Source organism: Carex rostrata, chromosome 2, assembly GCF_964058835.1.
Source record: "Carex rostrata chromosome 2, lpCarRost1.2, whole genome shotgun sequence".
Lineage (NCBI taxonomy): Eukaryota > Viridiplantae > Streptophyta > Magnoliopsida > Poales > Cyperaceae > Carex > Carex rostrata.
Window position 1 is genome coordinate 16,547,505 of NC_135919.1, and position 19,889 is coordinate 16,567,393.

Here is a 19,889-nt window from a genome sequence, read left to right on the forward strand (position 1 = left end):
CGGTCCAAGTTGTTTTTCACTGATTTTGAAAAAAATATTGTAAAACTTGTGAAAAACATGTTGTGTATTTTGGGTCAAATCAATACACTTTTTCGCTTTAAATTTATAAGACCTACATACACAAAGAAGATTAAATTGCAAGCGCACAATCTATCTTTGTAGTAAATGAGGTATCGATCCAAAGACTAAGGCAATTGTATTTTTTTTTATCTAAACTAAATTAAATCTAAATAAATGCAAATAAGTAAATTGGGGGGGGGGGGGGGGGGGTTGTTGCAAGTAAACTAATTTTGGATTCAATACCCGAAGTAGTTGGTTGTAACAAGAATTAAACTAAATGCAAATGAAAAGGGTTTTGTGATAAAGATAACAAAATCTAAGAGCTTTTGGTCAGCAATCACTTGGCCATTCTATTTACTTTTGGAGTTCTCTATATTCATGTTATTGTCTTGATGGAAATTGGTTTATCTACCTTCTAACATTTACCTTTCATAATTTCATGTCTTCACATTAATATACCTCCAGCCTAAGTTTGTCACTACCTATTTGGGTTCTTTAATTGAAGTCATCTACTATTACTAATTGGTACTATATTTGGTAAATTCTTGATTAACATATGTAATTGAACATTTGGTTTCCCAAAGCTTTCCATATCAAACCTTTGGTTCTATGAATCCGGGGTAGACTAGATTTGTTAGGACCAACCTATTATCCCTAAGGTGATTTGTGTACAATGAAAGAGTTTCATCTAATGCTCCATAGAGATAGGAGGTACTGTCACTACCTCCGCAAGGTTAAGTTATCAAAAACACAATCATGCATGACTCACAAATATAAAATAAAATCAAACATCAAGCCAAAACAATCATAATAAAGAGAATATCCAAGTAAATAAACTAACACAAGTTCATGATACAATCTAAGCCCTTAGGAAGAAAATTAGCCTCTCATGGGTGCAATAACAATAACATCGATGATAGAAAATAAGAAATCCATACAAGTAAAATCAAGAAAATAACAAGAGAAATAGAGTACATCCAATTCCCAAGTTACGCCCCAATTCTTCCTTGTAAGCTCCTCGAGATCCGCCAAGTTCTTCAATCCTTCGCACCTTCGACGCTTGAGAGATCAGATGAATGGAGATGGTGATTAGGGTTTCAATGGAGAGAATTGTGGTATCCAAAGATGAGTCTCCAGATAGTTGCCTACTGCCTTTTATAACCCAATCCGTGGCTTGAGGAATAATCAGGTGCAATATGGAAGTGAATCGGGCGAAGATCTCGCAATAAATGCACAAAATATGCTTAAATTTAGGCTGGTGCGGCCCAGGGTGCAGCCTGGTCAGGTCGCACAGGAGGCTGCGCTGTGAAGAGAGATGGAGCCCGTGCAGGCATAGGAGGCCGCACCTTCACCCGCAAAAGGCCTCTATCTTTCTGGGGTGCTTTAGCTGAGGAGTGCGGCTAGGAGTGCGAGCAGGGGTGGCCGCACCAATGTGCTGTGCTTCATGCTGTGAAGTTCTGAGAGGTGTGCGGGTCGGCCAGGTCACACAACCTCTATGACTTGGTTGTTTTTGTTCCTTTTCGATCAAGGTTTCTTCCAAAGTGGATACGGTCGCACCAAGTGCCCCAGAGACTGTTCCAAAGCTTGCAAATGCTCCAAAACTACAGCAAACGGCAGTAACATGATATATTTCTAAGCTAAATTAACCTGAATGCACGGAAATTGGTAAAGTTATCAATACAAAATCATAAGCAAAAGTGTATATATTTTGTGCTTATCAAAACACATCGGACTGAATTGTCATTTCAGTCTCAAAAAAAATGTTGGACCGAAATGACATTTCAATTCTTATGATTTTTATAAAAAAAATAATCAGTTTCATAAAAATCTTTTTAAAAAAAATTCCTCCAACTGTAAAGCATGTAAAATAATTTAAACATACCAAGACATAATTAAATAGCGTTAGACCACAGTTCCGACTGAAATCTTTTTTCAAATACAAAATAACGAGAGGTCAAACTGTCAATAATTTTTCCAAAAATTAAATGTGTGCGGTCTAGTCAAGTTAATTCTCAATTTTTATCAAAGTTACTAGTAATAAAGCCGAGTCATAAGAAAATAGTTCTCTAAAATTGTTGGACATAATACCAGATTAAGTCAAATAAGCATTAAATAAATTAAATTAAATTAAATTAAATAAAAAAGGATAATAAATGCAGCTAGTGATTGAAGAATCTTGTTAACATGCCTCGTTATCTAATTTATTTGGCTATTAGTTTGGCGTCTAAATTTGTACATTCTAGAATATCTAAATGTATCTAGGAATTTATGAGTACCATCTTCCAGAGAAAATTATTTGTTCTACATGGTACAATGACACGTTAACACATCTGTCTCTTTTGTTGTGACGTATACCACATAAAAAGCAAATTCAGAATTGATTACAACAATAACTCAAAAATAAAATAAAAATGAAACTATTATTATAATTATTTTATTTTCAATACACTCCTCTGTCCCCTTTTATTCAGGCCTAAATGAGAACTTACAAAAGTACCAAACATATAGAGATATATTGATGTCCAGGGGCAAATGTAAGAAGAGTAAATGGGGTGAATTAATTGATTTCTATTTTTCTTTAATTTTTTATATGTATATAATTTTATATATAATTTAAAGTAAACTATTATGATATTATAAAATTACTTTATTCTCTGTAGAAATTTTTATATAGTTGATCTCAAATATATTTAATTTCTATAGTTCGAAAGTCTAATTCAGCCTTTGTTAATGTCCATAGCAGTATTAGTGTTGTTGATGATTATAGAGAGTCATGCCAATTAAGTATTTGTGTTACAAAATATTTACTGGTCAACTATATATGTTGCATGGATACGAGTACATACAGTGTATAAAATGTGGTTTATACGTCCGTATATGTGTATTCGATTGTAATCGTATAGAAATTTGTATGCAGTCGATATATGCGGTCCGCATATGCATTCGCATATTCAACCGCATATGCATTCGCATATTCAACCGCATATTGCTATCGCATATTATTACTGCATATTCAGCCGCATATTATTATCGCATATTACTACCGCATATTATTACCGCATATTCGGCCACATATTACTGCATACTTGTTTGTATGATACTACATGTTACTGCATACTTGTTTGTATATGTATGATTATCATTTTAAAATCCGTACATATAAGTCCACATGAAAATTTGCATATGCGGATGAATATCACATAAGCATATTCGGTATGCGGTGGCCTTCTGCATATTGCATAAAAACTGCATTTAAAGACATTTGAGTACGAATATCGTATCGGATACGATATAAATCCGACAATACGATAATTTAAAAGAATGTAGAATATATATGACTATTTTATATATTATTTTTTATTATTTTAATTATATTATTAATTCAACACTTATTATACATATTTACATATTTAAACATTAAATAGTACACTAGATGTTATGGTTCTCAACTAATAGCTTTGTGGTTCGATTCATGCTGCTAGTAAAATAGACAACTTTTGAGTTCAGATTCAGTGAATTAATCCAATATTTAGGTTTTAAATCGGGACTGTTTGATTTGAATCCATGATAATCTATCCGAAGTGGAACACATCCCGAGAGATGAATTTGAATCGTGAAACAATCTCAAACGTCGGATTCAAATTGAACAATCCCGATTCAAAACCCAAAAATTGAGTTACATTAGGGGATCTGGACGCGCAATTTTTTGTGTGTTTGCACGGCTCACAGTGCATCCAAGTCGTGCGGTCCATGAAATTTCATACTATGTACATGTATCGGTGGAGTATCAAAAGTGTATAAGATACGCCAGTTGGCGTATCAAAATACGTATCGTTGATACGCACCTGATATGAGTACGGAATTCTATGAAAATAACATAACCGGTCAAAGTTCAACGTTGAGTGAAAATTAGTGTTGATTTAAAAAAAATTACTGAAAATTAGTGTTACTTGCATTCTCATGTGGCATGTGCTAAGATGTTTACATAATTATAGAGAGAATTTCATATATACCATTCAAAAATTGTGAAATTACTTATTTATCATCTAAAAATCTAATAATTCACATATTTATTCAATTAACTAAAAAAAATAAGATTAATTAAGTTTAATATTATATAAAATATAATTAATAAGTTATTTAGTTTCTTCTCTTTCTCTACTCTTTTTTCTTCTGCGCACATATTTTTCTTTCGTTTTTTTATATAATCGTCTCCTTCCTGCTGAAGCTGTCTCCTCATCTCGTCTCTTACATTGAAACTCCGGAGAGAATGTGACAATAGACTCGGAGATTAGAATTTCAACTGCTCGTCTAAAAACAAGGTAATCACTTCACTTTTTTTAACATAACAACTCAGATTGAAGTTGACGTTGATATCGCAACCCATTATCAAAGTAGTAACTGAGTTTGAGAATCTGCATTTTGTTACAGGGTCAGTTAAAAATAGTGTGGTTCTTTTAGCTAATGGGAACTCAAAGGGTCTAAGGAGAGAAAGAGATGTGTTAAATTAATCATTGATTTATAGTTTTAAGAATATTAAACATAATTAATCTGAGTTTTGGATATATTTGATTTATTCTAAAGTTATATTGGGTAAATATGTGAATTGTTAGATTTTTAGATGATAAATTACAAAATTTTGGATGATAAATATGTAATTTCACAGTTTTTGAGTGATATATATAAAGGAAGCAGCTAATAGTCCCCGGACCTCAGTCCCCCAAAAATCCCCGGACCTTTAACACTAATCCTGTAAACAAGTATATTAGCTTCGGTAATGTTATGCAAATAATTCTGTAAACAACTTCAATTGATGTTAGACATATGAAACCGCGTGCGTCCAAAGCAAAACGCGTGAAATCAGTCCAAACCGCGTGGTCAACTAAGAAAGTACAATCAAAGTACAGCTAGCAGTTATAATGGGGACCACCTTCTAAAAGTTGTAACCGGTACCAGGTTTTATAATTTTTTAACGGGGACCAGATTTTATAATTAGTGAACAATTTATATGAATTAAAAATGAGTTAGGCTAATATGACATTGGTGTTATTTGAAACTAAATAACACCAAATCTTAAACCCTTAGATCTGCTTTAAGATTCGTACAAAATAAAGTGCTTGAACAGTAAAAGCGGATATTACGAATCTTAAAGCAGATCTAAGGGTTTAAGATTTGATGTTATTTAGTTTCAAATAACACCAATGTCATATTAGCCTAACTCATTAAAAATTTAAGAAAAAAATTATAAAAAAAAAGTATAAAAAAATTTCATTTTTCAAAATAATTTTTTTTTTAAAATAAAATAAATTAAATTAAATTTACGTTTCTACAAAAAAGTTGATAACTTAAACAATATAAAGTAAAATAGTAAAAATTCTATAAACATTATCAGTAAAGTCTGTAAACATATATGAATTATTCTATTAGCAATTTAAATTGATTCAACAGTACTAAATCCTATAAACATATATACTAAATCCTATAAACATATATACTAAATCCTATAAACATTATCAGTAAAGTCTGTAAACATATATGAATTATTCTATTAGCAATTTAAATTGATTCAACAGTACTAAATCCTATAAACATATATACTAAATCCTATAAACATATATAATAAATTCTATAAACATATATACTAAATCCTATAAACATATATGAATTATTCTATTAGCAATTTAAATTCCTTCATCATTTTTCGAAACATATACAACATAACACTGAAAGAAAAAAAAAATTACAACAATTTTACATCATACAAATCACTACTTGCATACTCTTTAAAAATTATTCTGCAAGTGTCCAAACTATAATCACAATAGTAACCAAATACTGTAACTATATGAAAGTAATCCTGTAAACAAAACGTTGTAATCCTATAACTATGACAAAGTAATCCTGTAAACAAAACTATGTAATCCTATAAACAGCTTTTCAAAACTAAAAACTAACAATGACTACATTAAAACTTTGTAAACAGAAATCCTATAAACATAAAACTAATTCAACTAATTCAACTAATTCTGTAAACATCAATACTAAATCCTGTAAACTAATTTAACAAATCCTGTAAACATAAAACTTTCAATTTTGTAAACATCAATACTGTAAACATCAATACTAAATCCTGTAAACTAATTCAACTAATTTTGTAAACATCAATACTAAATCCTATAAACTAATTCAACAAATTCTGTCAACATAAAAACTTCTCATTTCTGTCAACAAATTCTGTAAACATAAAAACTTCTCAACCTTTCAAATAAGTTAACAGTTCTGTGAAAAAAACAAAATGTCATGATGAAATTTTATGTTAAAATATTGATTCAACATCTCAAACCATAAACTTTATATTATTTTAATATAAAAAAGTAAAAAGGACAAACGATTCCGTTCTTATTTAGCAATTAAATTTTGAGAGGTGAAAGTGAACAGAGAGGAATTGGAAAAGCTTTAAATAAGCAGTTTGAGATGGACCGTTAAAAATATTGAAACCGCGTGAAAAAGTCGGCGGGAATTATCGGGGGACTGAAGGTGGGGGGATGATACCTTTTCTCATATATAAAATTCTCCCGTAATAATATTTATTTAAAACTAGAATGGATCGTCTGAATAATTTTTTTTTTATTTCAAATTAGAAAATATATTTTACGAAATATTTTGTTGTGTAAAATGTGGACACAAATACGTCTATTTATTGTTCAAAATATGGAAGACGTGTATAATGATAAATGCAAAATTTGTCGCACAGTTACTCGTACATACAAATACAAAAGAGTTATATTATTTAAAGGATTACGTTGCACCTCAGTGCTCAGACAATCACACGCATATATATATATATATGAATATGCTAGCATGCTATGCATAGCATAGAGCCCCTTCATGCAATGGCTCGGATTTCTAATTTTTAAAATCCTAACGGTCGATCCGAACCATTCATCTTGTTCTCCATATTAATATGTGTTTGGAGATCAAATTTTACATTTTTTGGAATTTTTTTAATATTTTTTTAGATTTATTGAAAATCGCTGTTTTTTTATGGTCCAGATTTGCTGAAAACAGCGATTTTCAATAAATCTAAAGAAATAGTAAAAAAATTCCAAAAAATGTAAAATTTGGTCCCCAAACACATATTAATATGGAGTTAGGGGTGCTATGGATAGCATAGTGGCCTCTATGCTACGGCTCAATATTCGAGTTTTCAAAATCCAAACGGTCGATCCGAACCGTTCATCTTATTCTCCATATTAATATCTGCTTGGAGACCAAATTTTACATTTTTCTGAAATTTTTTACTATTTATTAAGCCACTTTGAAAATTGCTGATCCAACGGTGGCTTACCAAACAGTAAAAATCAGAAGCGACCGTTGGATCAGCGATTTTCAAAATGACTTAATAAATAGTAAAAAATTTCAGAAAAATGTAAAATTTGGTCTCCAAGCAGATATTAATTGGAGAAGAAGATGAACGGTTCAGATCGACTTTTTGGATTTTGAAATTTCAACTTTCCACCGGAAGCATTTCGGCCCATATGCTAGAGGAAGCGCGTTAGCCGTACTATATATATATAACTAGCAGAGAGAAACGTGAGATATGACTACAGGAGCCATCCAATTAAGACAAATGAGCATTATAAAAGTTTACTCAATTTGCATAAAGAAATATTGATAGATTATCTATACGTCTTAAAAAAATCCATGAATTTAATTTTCAAATTGACAAATAAATTATATTTAGATTGATATAAATTATGATCGAAATTATCTAATAATATACTAGCAAGTGATTTACTCTTTTTTTTTTTTAAGGTTAATGGCGAAATAATGTCAACAGATATATTAATACTAAAAAAGAAAGTTTAATTACAGACCTTAGATGCAAAAGATGCACCGTTTAGATATAGCTTTAAATAAATAAAGTGATCGATCCACTCTTCAAAAAACAAATGTTTGGAACTGATTCATTATTTGAGGTTCAAAATATTTAACCCAACACAGAAAACCCATTTCAAGCTTGAAAATATAAGTGTTAATATATAAATTACTAAATTGAAAAAAAATAGGCAAATGCCAAACGGGCCCTAGGCGATAAACAAGTGCGATGATTATGGTAAAAATTCTAACAGAGCTGTTTGGGCTTCATACAACACACTTACCATGCAAAGAATCAAAACAGATCGAGCTGCAGATGGTCTGTGCGCTGCATGAAGTTGAAACTAGTATTTTAAAATCTTTACCGGATGATTGACCCTTACCTATTACTATTAGCTATTACTTGTCTCTTCGAAATAAACCAAACCAAGAAATAAACCAAACCAAGTAACCAACTACCTTCTTCGATCCCGACCCCACCAGCCACCACAAGAAAAGTAGAAAACTATAGTTAACAAGAAACGATTCCCAACTAATCCTTCCCTGTCTTTCAATTCTCTCATTTGGATTTCTATCTTCTTCTCTTTTACTCTTTAGTCTTTTCTTCCTACTCTACTCCAACCTCTCTCACAAGTATCCAATTTCTTGCATTAATTACACACTCTCTCCCCTCCCTCACTGTATCAATCTTTCCCACTCTCCAAAACCTCCTATATAAAAACGACACCCAGAAACCATTTCATCAATATATATAATTTCAACCAAGCTAGGAAAATTTTATTCTTTTTCCTGATGGGTTTCTTCAAAGCAACTGGAAAGGTGTACAAACCGGCTCCTCAAGTGAACCTTGGTGCTGATAGTGATGAATTCTACATCCATCCTGACGTTAAAGGTAATCAAATTGTTCATCAAATTAATTAAATTTGGGAATTAATGTTTGAGGTTATTGATCGGATATCTCAATGATAAATTTGATATATAGCTCCTCGTGTGGCTGGGCTTCTGGTGAAGATTTTTGTATGGATTTTAGAGTCATGGATAATTGGTCCTATAGTGGTTTACATGCTCAAGAAAGATAATCTTATCCATAAGGTATAGTAATTTCTTCATAATTTATTAATTATGTGATCATGATCATGTACACACACACATATATATAATTGAGGAAACCAATTATCGTTATTCAAGGTGGTTACAAACAGAATTTTCATTTTTATATTATTTTAATTTCAATGCTAAAATTCTTTGCTTACTACAGCTGGTCTCATTTGCTGAAATACCAGAGTCACCTGTCTTCACCTCCGCACACATGTGGGAAGGTCGAATTCTCTACATTTGAAGCCAATTCCAATTTTATTTCAAATAAACATTGATCATTCTTAAAAATTTAAAATGAATTTAATGTTGAGTGCAGATATTCCAGAGCAGAATGTTAGTCTGACGAAGCCTGAGTTATCTCCAGTTGAGCGAGTAACAGAGGCAATGAATTGCCTCCCAGCTACACTCGAATCAATGCTGACTGGTGAGTTATGTTCAGGTTTCAAGAGATGGACAATCCGAGATTTTCATAGAGCCTATGTCACAGGAGAAACAACCCCTCTTATGGTACTCAGATATATATATATATATTACTCTCTTTTATATAATTTTATTCATATACTTGATTCTTACTGGAATACCTGCTATTTTGCTGGTAATGAATGAAACATGATCCATGCAGAATTTCAATGTGTTGAAAAACAGAGGATGTTTGTGTAATCTATACTTGACTACGAAATGATGGAGATCACTAATTTTTTTTTTTTCTGTAATTGTGTGGTTCCTACCAAAAATATATAGTATCAATGTACAGAATGTTTGTAAAATGATTGATTGTTTTCCAATATGTTTTAAGGTTGCACAGCGATTTTTAATGGCGGTGAAGGAGTGTTCGGGACCAAATCTAAACATGGCATTTTTCATTAATTATGATGCTGGCAATATCATCAAGCAGGCTGAAGAATCATCTCTTAGGTTTCAACAAGGTACCAAACAAATTTTGCACATCTTTTTATTAGTATTAAATGTTAATGGTGAATGCTTCCCCCATTAACATTTGTACTTAACAGATGTCTGAACTGACAGCCTCTTGGAAACCATTCTATTATTTTCACCAGTTGAAATATTAGATAATTTGGTAATAGGATACGAACTCGTGTGTTTTAGATAGTAATTAAGTAATAATTTGGTAAGAGCATGCACAATGCACATGCATGACTCTTAGCTAGTAAGTAAGAATTTATCATACATTTATGCATAGCCCAAACTTTCGGATATAAGATGTGACATTCATGAGCATTTAACTACGGCTGGCCAAAATAATTCTTTGACAGTGACTGCGTTCACAAAATTAGTTGGTTTCCTTGTATGTTTCAATTTACCACAACTAGTTTCATTCCTAATTTAATCATGCCTTGCAGCAGATAAGGAAAATACATATTAGCATAACTTATTCCCACTTTTGCTGATACGGCAATTGAGTTTGATTATGACAGTATAATTAATTTCAACTTTTTATCATCACTCGGATACTCGAGCAAGACTGGAAAGTGCCTTCAAATATATATACATTACTAAAAAAAAAAATTCAAATAGGAGTTAATATAATACTATTCTTGCATCATAATTCAGAAGACTGAATTTTTTTTTTTTTTTGATATAATATTGTTGAAACTGTGGAATGGATATACCAACAACAACAACAGCAGTTTTGCTAAAAAATTTCCGATACTTTGTGCTCAAATCTCAATTTTCAAAATGAAATGACAATCCAATTAAACTCTCAATGTGATCTACATATGAAAATATTTTCAGAGATCAAATTTTGTGTTTTTATTTAAGATTCTTTTAGATAGAAAAAAAAATTACTATTAGATTCTCTGTAACTTTTTAGATAAATAAAATTTCTCGCTACCTATAAAGTATATAAATTTGACCTCCTCGATAAGAATTTAATATATAGATCATGAGCGAACCATACTGGTGGTTTGAATTTAAAAAATTGAGATTTGAGAACAAAATACCGGGCAATTTTACTTTACATAGTACCATATATAACCCAATTAATGATGATGATGATGATGATAATAATAATAAAAAATAATAATATAATAATAACAATCAAAATGATACTACTAATAAATATAAAATAAAAATAATCTAATTAATTATAATGATTATAATGATGATGATACTGGTGGTGATGATGATTGATAATTACTAAACATTATAAAACAATATGGATCACTATTCCACGCATAACCAAATTTTCAACTCACTTCCTAGAATAGTTAAGTTAATTATCCTATTTTAGTGCTATTCTGCACTCTTTTCGCACTTGACAATGATATTCGGCGGAATAGTACGATATTTTCCCATTCGACTATTCTAATGATTGTCAACAGGAATTGGGATGAACCTCCAAACTGAACTAAACAAGTCGATTAATTTAGAGTTATTTGGTTCAACAGATCTAAGCTTCCTGAACTCAATTTAATTTCATACGATCATGTTATGAATTAACCAAGTTTATATTGGGATTTGGGATTCCTAATTGACACTTGCTTTATATGTACCATCTCAATATCTCATCTCATGTATTCTTTAATGCTATCAATGAAATTTAGTGTCCTGTCTGTAGGCTAGCTGCCAGATTGTCCTCTGCCGTGGTCCTTCATTTCCTGTTCTAGGCTCTTTTAACTGTTTTCTCTATCTTTTTCTACTAGATTATTTTCATATTTTGATTATGTTATGTATGATTAATTGATTATAATATGTCAGGAACTCCAATTTCTGCCTTGGATGGAGTATTGGTCGCCATAAAAGATGAGATTGATTGCAAGCCATACCCAACTACCGGTATGGACATATATTAATCCTCATAATCCTTGTAAATTTTTTTTTACTAAATACTTAGAAAACATTAATTGCTCACAAAAAATAGGATCTGACCTAACCTGCTTAACATTGCCAATTACTATTATTATATGTTTCTTCAGTACTATGGGATATATGGAGGTTAGATTTCAAAATTATGACGCCTCAAATTTTTATCTTAATAAATTGTATGTAGTACATGTGAGAACCACCTTTTAGTCTAGTGACAAATGTAATGTTTTTCATGTCAGAGGTCATAAGTTTGAAATTCGAAAAAGACAATTCTTTGTAAATATTAATTAGTTAGATGACTTGACCTCTACATGTAGTTTCCATTCAGCACTGTAATGTGTTCTCTTTCATTTACAAAAGGGTCATAGTTCAAGTCGAATTCAGTTCAAATTTACCTCATAGTTCAACGGGCATGGCATTAATTGCAGTTCATATTTTATTTTGGAGAAAACTCATTTTCACTTTCATAATTCATCTATATTTTAATCTTTCAATATTGCTGCCCAAATAGCCCGGTTTAAATACCACACACGCCCATGTCTGTAGCTAATATAACACGAAACACCTTTTTGTTAGGGAGTTCAGATTCAGTGAAGTAACCCAATCTTTGGGTTTTAAATCTAGACCGTCCGATTCGAATCCATGATAATTAATCTGAAATGGAGGGCACACATCTCAAACAACGGATTCGAATCGGACGGTTTAGATCCAAACCCAAAGATTGGGTTACTTTAGGGGATCCGGACCCTATGTTAGGTGGTACCATGGTAGGCTGGTAGCTATATATATATAAGCTAACAAGATATGAAACCCCGGCCCCTTTCTTTTATTAGGTGGTACAAAGTGGCTGCCCAAGCTGAGAGGATGCAAAGAAGATGCCGCTTGTGTGAGACAACTGAGAGCATGTGGAGCAATTCTTGTTGGCAAAACAAATATGCACGAACTAGGCGCTGGGACCAGTGGCATTAACCCTCATTATGGGTATCCTCTCACTTTTTTTTTTGTTTCTTTGTGTTATGGGTCCTATTATGTATTGTCAAAGAAATGATTTAATTAGTTGTCACAATAAATAAGCGTCACCAAACTGATTGTAATAATATGAGTTTTAGATGACCCTTGTAATATATTATCAGTTTTTTTTTTTTTTTTTTTTCACCTGGATTTGATGAATTTGTTAATTTGTTAGGTAGAGTAGAACTCATCCCAAACTCATTGCTTTAACCTACATTAAATTGTTAACTACTTATTATCGATTTTTCAGTACTGTAATTTTATGCCAAACAACAAAAGGATGCCATGAAAGCATTTTCTACTTTTCAATCTAATAAAATAGTAATTTTTCCAGCCTGTGCATTGAAATACTGCTCATTAATTTGCAGTAGTACCTTATTTTTTAGCAGAGTTTACTTCATACATGGTGAAAAGTTACCCATTTCTTAAGTACATTAGAAAAATAATAATAATAATAATAATATTTATAGTGGCGGTGTTCTGTTTTGACGGCTAATAAGAGCTCCCCATGTTCCTTTTAAGATATGCATTTAATACTATTTTCCTTTTTCCCTTATTTCGGGGAATTACAGACCTAAATGGGCTTAACATAGCAATGCAAACAGCTAGAAAATGGGTCTCTAATTCTCTGTAAAGTGGTTTTAGCTTATAATTAATGTTAATTATTTTTTCAGGTCCACAAGAAATCCATACAACATCAACAGGGTATCGGGAGGCTCCTCAAGTGGATCCGCTGCGGTCGTCTGTGCTGGGTTGTGCCCTGTCGCACTTGGTGTTGATGGAGGGGGTACTAATAGTTTACTTCTCTAATTTCTTTTAATAAAAAACAGAAGAATTAGAAAATAAAAAGGTTGCAAATTTTTACCTAATCAGATAGGTCTGCCTGACTTAAATGGTTTCAAATTCCGTAACCTACTCCGTGCAACTTGAGATTTGTGTTGGCTGTCGAGTAAATTTCAAAAACTTCCTTTTGTAAATCAACCGCGGTGGATTGTAAAAAATAATTATGCTTAACATCATAACATGGTTACAATTGACTTGAATAATTAATGGAACAGTGTGAATGTGTGATAACGGAAGTTAGATGATAATATCTTAGTATTCTACTAACAATGTTTTTTTTAGGTTCGGTACGGATGCCTGCTGCCTTGTGCGGTGTAGTTGGTTTCAAGCCAACCTCAGGACGCCTCTCTAATTCTGGGTAAGTTTAATTTTATCTTCTGAAATTAAGGGATGATATTTCCTCGCAAGATAATCAATTTTAGTTAGAAAATAGATGCAAAATGTTTCCAGTGTTTCTCAATAAATATTTGCTTACAAGGATGTGACTTCACCTTTTTTTTTATTCATTAACAACAGCTAGCCGCTCAGTAAAACCAATATAGCTTTACTCTTTTAAACGATATTGCTTCAAATTACGGTACAGAAATCATTATTACACTACAAATTAATGAAGTGATCTACTATTTCTATTGCAGAGTGCTTCCATTGAATTGGACGGTTGGGATGCCAGGAATATTAGCTGCTACGGTTGAGGATGCTCTCATCACGTTAGTAATTCTCTTACTATCTATTGTTTCAATCAAGCTATATTATGATTTGGCATGTGATCAGATATTATTATTTTGGTTTTGTAGCTATGCGGCAATTTGCAACCAGCCTCTCGAAGGCCAAACTATATATTCCCAGGTATATATATAGTGATGAAATTAACTATCTCCAAATTTCCCCCTGAAAAGTTATTATCAGACTTGACTCTTACTACATGCCAGTAGTTAATTCTAAATTTATCTCATCTCAAGAAATACAAATACGCCGGAATTGGGTTTAACCTTAGCTCGGTTTTTCGTTTCCGTTCTTGTTGAACTTCTTTATTGAGTCTAAATGAAGATTTCAATATATGGGAACAAAACAAAGGTTTACATGTCATTGTACCAGTGAGATCCGGTACAGTGCATTTCATCTACTACTTCAAATTAAGGAATACAAAAAATTGAATTTTTGGTATGTTATTATCACTTACCATCAGTTCCTTCGCCTTTATTTTTACCCCAGCCGGAGTTGAATTTCCCACTTCTAGCAACCACGCATACAATGAACACCATCAAGCTTGCCAAATCTGAAAAGGTACAATTGTACTTGAGACACTAGTTTTCATAATCTGCTCTTTTAATTTCTTCAAATACATTGCATAAGTTTAGCTTGTTGATGCTTTGAATTTGGAAAATACAGTGGTTCAATGATTGCACGGAGGACATCAGAAATTCTTGCAACCAAGCACTTAAGTTACTTGATAAACACTATGGTTGGAAGGTAAAAACTCTTATTGATCATAATTTGTAAAAATTAAGTTGTTTTCTCAAACTATCTCTCTCCTTATGATGTAGGCTTGAGATCCTTCTTTCTCAGGTGTTCATTGAACTATTTATATATGTAGAAAAATTAAAAGAGTTAATGGAGGAGAAGTTAACAGAAAGTAAAAAAAAAAATACAGTCAAGCATAATTACATAAAAAAATATGTATATTTTAATAAAAATGGTATTGTACCCTATGCCCTGTATGGCAATGGGAAGAGAATCAGTATTGTATTGTATATTTGTATTATCAACCCTGGTTTCTTCGCTTTATGCTTATAAGAAGATGTTTAATAATGGGATGCCTTTTTATCTTTTTTTTTGTAAGACGGTGAATGTTACTGTACCTGAGATAGAAGAGATGCGACTGGCTCATTATGTGACAATTGGGTCCGAGTGCACAGCCTCATTATATAAACATCTTGAGAATACGTAAGCATTTATTTGAGTGCATCCAAATTTGATGGATATTATTACTTCATGATATATAAACAATTTTTGTTGATAATATTATATCTGACATGGGGCCCATTTTTTCATGTCACGTTCAAAAGAAACAACTCAGAGATTGGTTGGGATACACGAGTGGCACTTAGTGTTTATGGTTCATTTAACAGCCTAGACTATCTCAATGCTCAAAGAATTAGGTAATGCAACTTTTTATCACAATTAAGCATCAAAATATTAGATACTATTATTAGCCATATTGCCCAAAGTATAAGCCTGAGGTTTGTACCTGCTTCCATAATTGGTAGTATGCCAGCACAACTGTGGCAAACAGTATGGCATGTGATTGAAACCGTCCAGTTCACATGATATCTAATATAAGAATTTGCATTTGTGTGGTTCTAGTTGCACAGCACAAATTGTTCACCACAGTATTGCTATATTTCCAATTATGCAGCTGAGTGAGAGTTATAAACCCACTTATAGGTACCACCTGGTATGGTAATTGTACCAGAGCAATTCATTCTTTTTTCAAACATTTTAATTTCCTTCATTTGGCTTAATTCCTGTCTCTCCTAGGCTTGTTTGAGGTTCAATTTCTCTGTTGCACCAGACCAGATTGGATTGACATCATGTTTGCACAACTTATAATCAATAAATCAAGGGTTAACTTAGGCTAATAATTTATAACACACTGATCTTCAAATTAAAAAAAGCATAAATTTTGTATCTGGGAGGACTTACAACACACTGGTATATTACAATACAAGTCTTGAACCTGAAGATACCATCCAGTCCAATAGTCCATGAAGAAATTCAAAATTTTTAACTATTATTTCAAAAATGTCATTATTTTGGGATGCATATATTATCAGTGCATACTAAATTTATTGAACTGCAAACATAGGAACCGTCAAATGTACTTCCACAACGAGATCTTCAAAATGGCAGATGTGATAGTCACCCCAACAACTGGGTAATATTTCTTTTCAGTAACTGACTGAAACATTTTTCGAATTTCTTTTCACAGATGAATTTGAAAGCTTATAATAATGCCTTTTGCATTCCACAAAAATCCAGGTTAAAATTTGTTTATGGGCAGTAAATTATATTGTCAAATTATACAAGAAAGACATCGTAGACCAGTTCATATGAACTTGTGAGCAACTGACACTTGGAAAAATCTCTGTCATATTATGAGCATCTATTTAACAGGGTAACGGCATATCCATTACAAAACGATGCTTTGGAAAGCGGCGAGCTTGACTACATCAACGGGGGTAACTTTCTTTTATACAATTAGATATAATTATTGTCAAATCATAATCTGAATGAACATCTAATGCAACCATGATGCTAGTTTGATATGTAACACATTCATTTCAGCTGCATTGGTGAGGTTCTCCATAGCAGGGAATTTTCTTGGCTTACCTGCTATTACAGTAATGGTAAATATTTTTTTGATTAGAAACATTACCTTTATTGCCTTGCTCTTAAATGACCTAAATTAAGGAATTTTAAAAAAAATTATGAATAAATAAATAAACAGATAAATAGATAATAAAGAAAGTGCAAAAAAAAATAAAACAGGGATCAAGTGGTATTAAGTTTCAGGTTGTCTACACTATTCGCAAATTTGCCAAAATGCAGTAAATTGTGCAATGATGGCACACTAAATATAACCTAGGTAAAACAAAATTCTTCAGATTTCAGTACAAAGCTGATTACCAAAATTTATTCAAACTGTATTAGTGTATCCTGTTATCTCAGATAAGGCTATGGCCTATGGTACTATGCATAATGCCAATTGGTCCGTACTATGGATCAATATCTCTGTTCTTAGAGTCCAAACAATCAATCTTAACCGTTCAACGTTATCTTCATATGAAAAATATACTTGCAGACTAAATTTTATATTTTTTACAATTTTCTACTATTTTTTTTAGATAAGTAGAAAATCATTACTTTTTTTAATAGTCTAGAATCTTTAGATCAAGTGATTTTTTTTTTAAATTGTAAAATTTGGCTTACAAGTACATTTTCATATGGAAAAAATGTTGAATAGATCGATTGTTTGCATTTTAAAAATGAAAATATTGATCTATAGTATGAACCAATATGCACTATGCATAGTACATACCTCATGTCTAGCCGAGATGCTATACAGCATCCCCATCAATAGTAGTCTCATACATATCTGGAATTGTTTATAGGTTGGTTATGACCAAGGAGGCTTGCCAATTGGCCTTCAATTCATTGGAAGACCTTGGTCTGAGGCCACCTTATTACATCTGGCATACGCAATGCAGGTATAATTTGTTGTCATATTTATATTTTCTTACTAAATCTGAATAAAGCCCACAAAAATGGATCGTTGATTTAAATACTAAAGCAAGTTCTTGTAAGGTTGTGCTGCAGACGTCAAGAGTAAGATAGAATACAAAAATTTAGAAAACTGTTTTAAACCATTTGAAACTTTTTTTTTTATTGCAGGCTGTGATCAGCAAAAGCTATACAAAACCAAGGGTCTTCTACGACCTTCTCAAAAAGAATTAGGTTCATTTTTATCAGGAGGCCAATTATATTATTTAAGAAGATATTATTCTTTAATTGAAAGCATTTATTTTTCCTGGTACATTTTAGAAAATGTGCCTGACAGCTTATCAGCTTGAAATCTTTTAATTGTTGGTGAGACTAGAAGTATGTGTGCATGTATGTGTATCATATTGCAAAATTCAAGTTTTTGATCTTTTACTGTTTAAATTTCAATATGAGGTTTGCAACTTCCTCTGACATGTCAGAAGATAGGGGAAAATGTAATAGATGGATTATTATTGCAATAGAAGCATCTTACAATACTATCTATTTATTATATGAAATTTGTTGCTTTTTATATATGTACGTCCACTTCAAATTCTTTTGTATTGTTCTATTTAGCACGAATAAATTAAGGCCCGTGCAAAAAAAAAAAAAAAAAAAAAAATACAAAAACAGATATTAAAGTTTACATGAAGCATTGGTGAATGGTGATGTTAGATTCTTAAATTGGTCTAAATTAATTAAAAAAACTTTTAACATGTTTACTTTTTTAAATTTAGCAAGTTTATAATAATAAATTTATGCACATTTAAAGCGCAAGTTCAAGTATCTCTACTAATTTTTATTATTGTACGAACATATATAAATGAGGCCTTACTTAATAAAAAAATATATATAAACATCCACACACATCCACACACATCCACACCGTCATTGCGTTTTAGAATAATTTTATGCATTATATTTGTTGAAATTGTTGGATTTACAACAAACAAAGATGCACATGTAAAAGACAATAAGTTACTATATCTGACTGTTTTGGTAATGTTTCATTCATATATATATATATATGACCTCCATTGATTAAAATATCAACAGACACACATAAACACACTGAAAATATTTTCTAGATTGTTTTTTGACATAATATTTGTTGTATTTGTTTTATTTAGCACAAATATATCTATACACAATTAATAGACATAATTAAGCTAGAAACTACATGTAAGTTTTTTTTTAGGATTTAACGATCACAAATGTTACCTTAATTGTTTAAAAACATGAACATACACATACAAACGCACTGTAAATACATTTAAGAATATCTTATGCATAATATTTATGCGTAACTATTTGATTTACAACAATTAAATTTATGGACATGTAAAAGAATTTGTCTATCATTTTTGGCGATGTCTCGTTCATAAATTTGGTCTAAATTACTTTAAAGCATCAACTGACACACTCTAAGGCATTGCAAATGCATTCTAAAGTTATTTTAAGCATAATATTTACTGTGTTTGTTTGATTTAGCATGAAAAAATTTATGCATATGTAAAAGACATGATCTAGAAAATATTTGTTACTTTTTGTTATTTAACGATGACAAATGCTGCCTTAATCTATTAAAAATATGAACGTACACACAACAGCACACTAAATGCATTTTAGAAGTATTTTATGCATAATTTTTATCGTAATTGTCTGATTTAGTACATATAATAATTTGTAATAATTTGTTTGATTAAGATGTTATTAGAAACTTAATTTGTCAGTTATGATTTTTAATCACTTAAATGCATCTAATAATTAAAGTAAAAATATCTAATATGAAACTAATTTTCTTTAATTTATTATTAATTTATTATATATTTTATTTGCGTAAAAATTGA

The 19,889-nt window shown here is 31.3% G+C and overlaps 1 protein-coding gene across 1 annotated transcript; it reads left to right on the forward strand.

The window, feature by feature from the left end:
- Positions 1 to 8,463: 8,463 nt before the first annotated feature.
- Positions 8,464 to 18,571, forward strand: LOC144545919 (fatty acid amide hydrolase-like). The gene is made up of 20 exons (XM_078294480.1): positions 8,464 to 8,830; positions 8,921 to 9,030; positions 9,197 to 9,257; positions 9,353 to 9,543; positions 9,833 to 9,962; positions 11,758 to 11,835; positions 12,699 to 12,846; positions 13,551 to 13,663; positions 14,002 to 14,077; positions 14,355 to 14,426; positions 14,514 to 14,565; positions 14,932 to 15,003; positions 15,109 to 15,189; positions 15,560 to 15,663; positions 15,786 to 15,878; positions 16,586 to 16,654; positions 16,894 to 16,958; positions 17,065 to 17,126; positions 17,892 to 17,987; positions 18,172 to 18,571. The coding sequence occupies exons 1-20, from the start codon at positions 8,731 to 8,733 to the stop codon at positions 18,232 to 18,234; spliced, it is 1,836 nt and encodes a 611-aa protein (XP_078150606.1). The 5' UTR covers positions 8,464 to 8,730; the 3' UTR covers positions 18,235 to 18,571.
- Positions 18,572 to 19,889: the final 1,318 nt, after the last annotated feature.

Excerpts from the sequence above, each read along its gene's own strand:
- LOC144545919 (XM_078294480.1), top strand. The coding sequence starts at position 8,731 with ATGGGTTTCTTCAAAGCAACTGGAAAGGTGTACAAACCGGCTCCTCAA. Across the intron at positions 12,847-13,550 it reads GGCATTAACCCTCATTATGG|GTCCACAAGAAATCCATACA; the intron begins GTATCCTCTCAC and ends TTATTTTTTCAG. Across the intron at positions 15,004-15,108 it reads AGCTTGCCAAATCTGAAAAG|TGGTTCAATGATTGCACGGA; the intron begins GTACAATTGTAC and ends TGGAAAATACAG.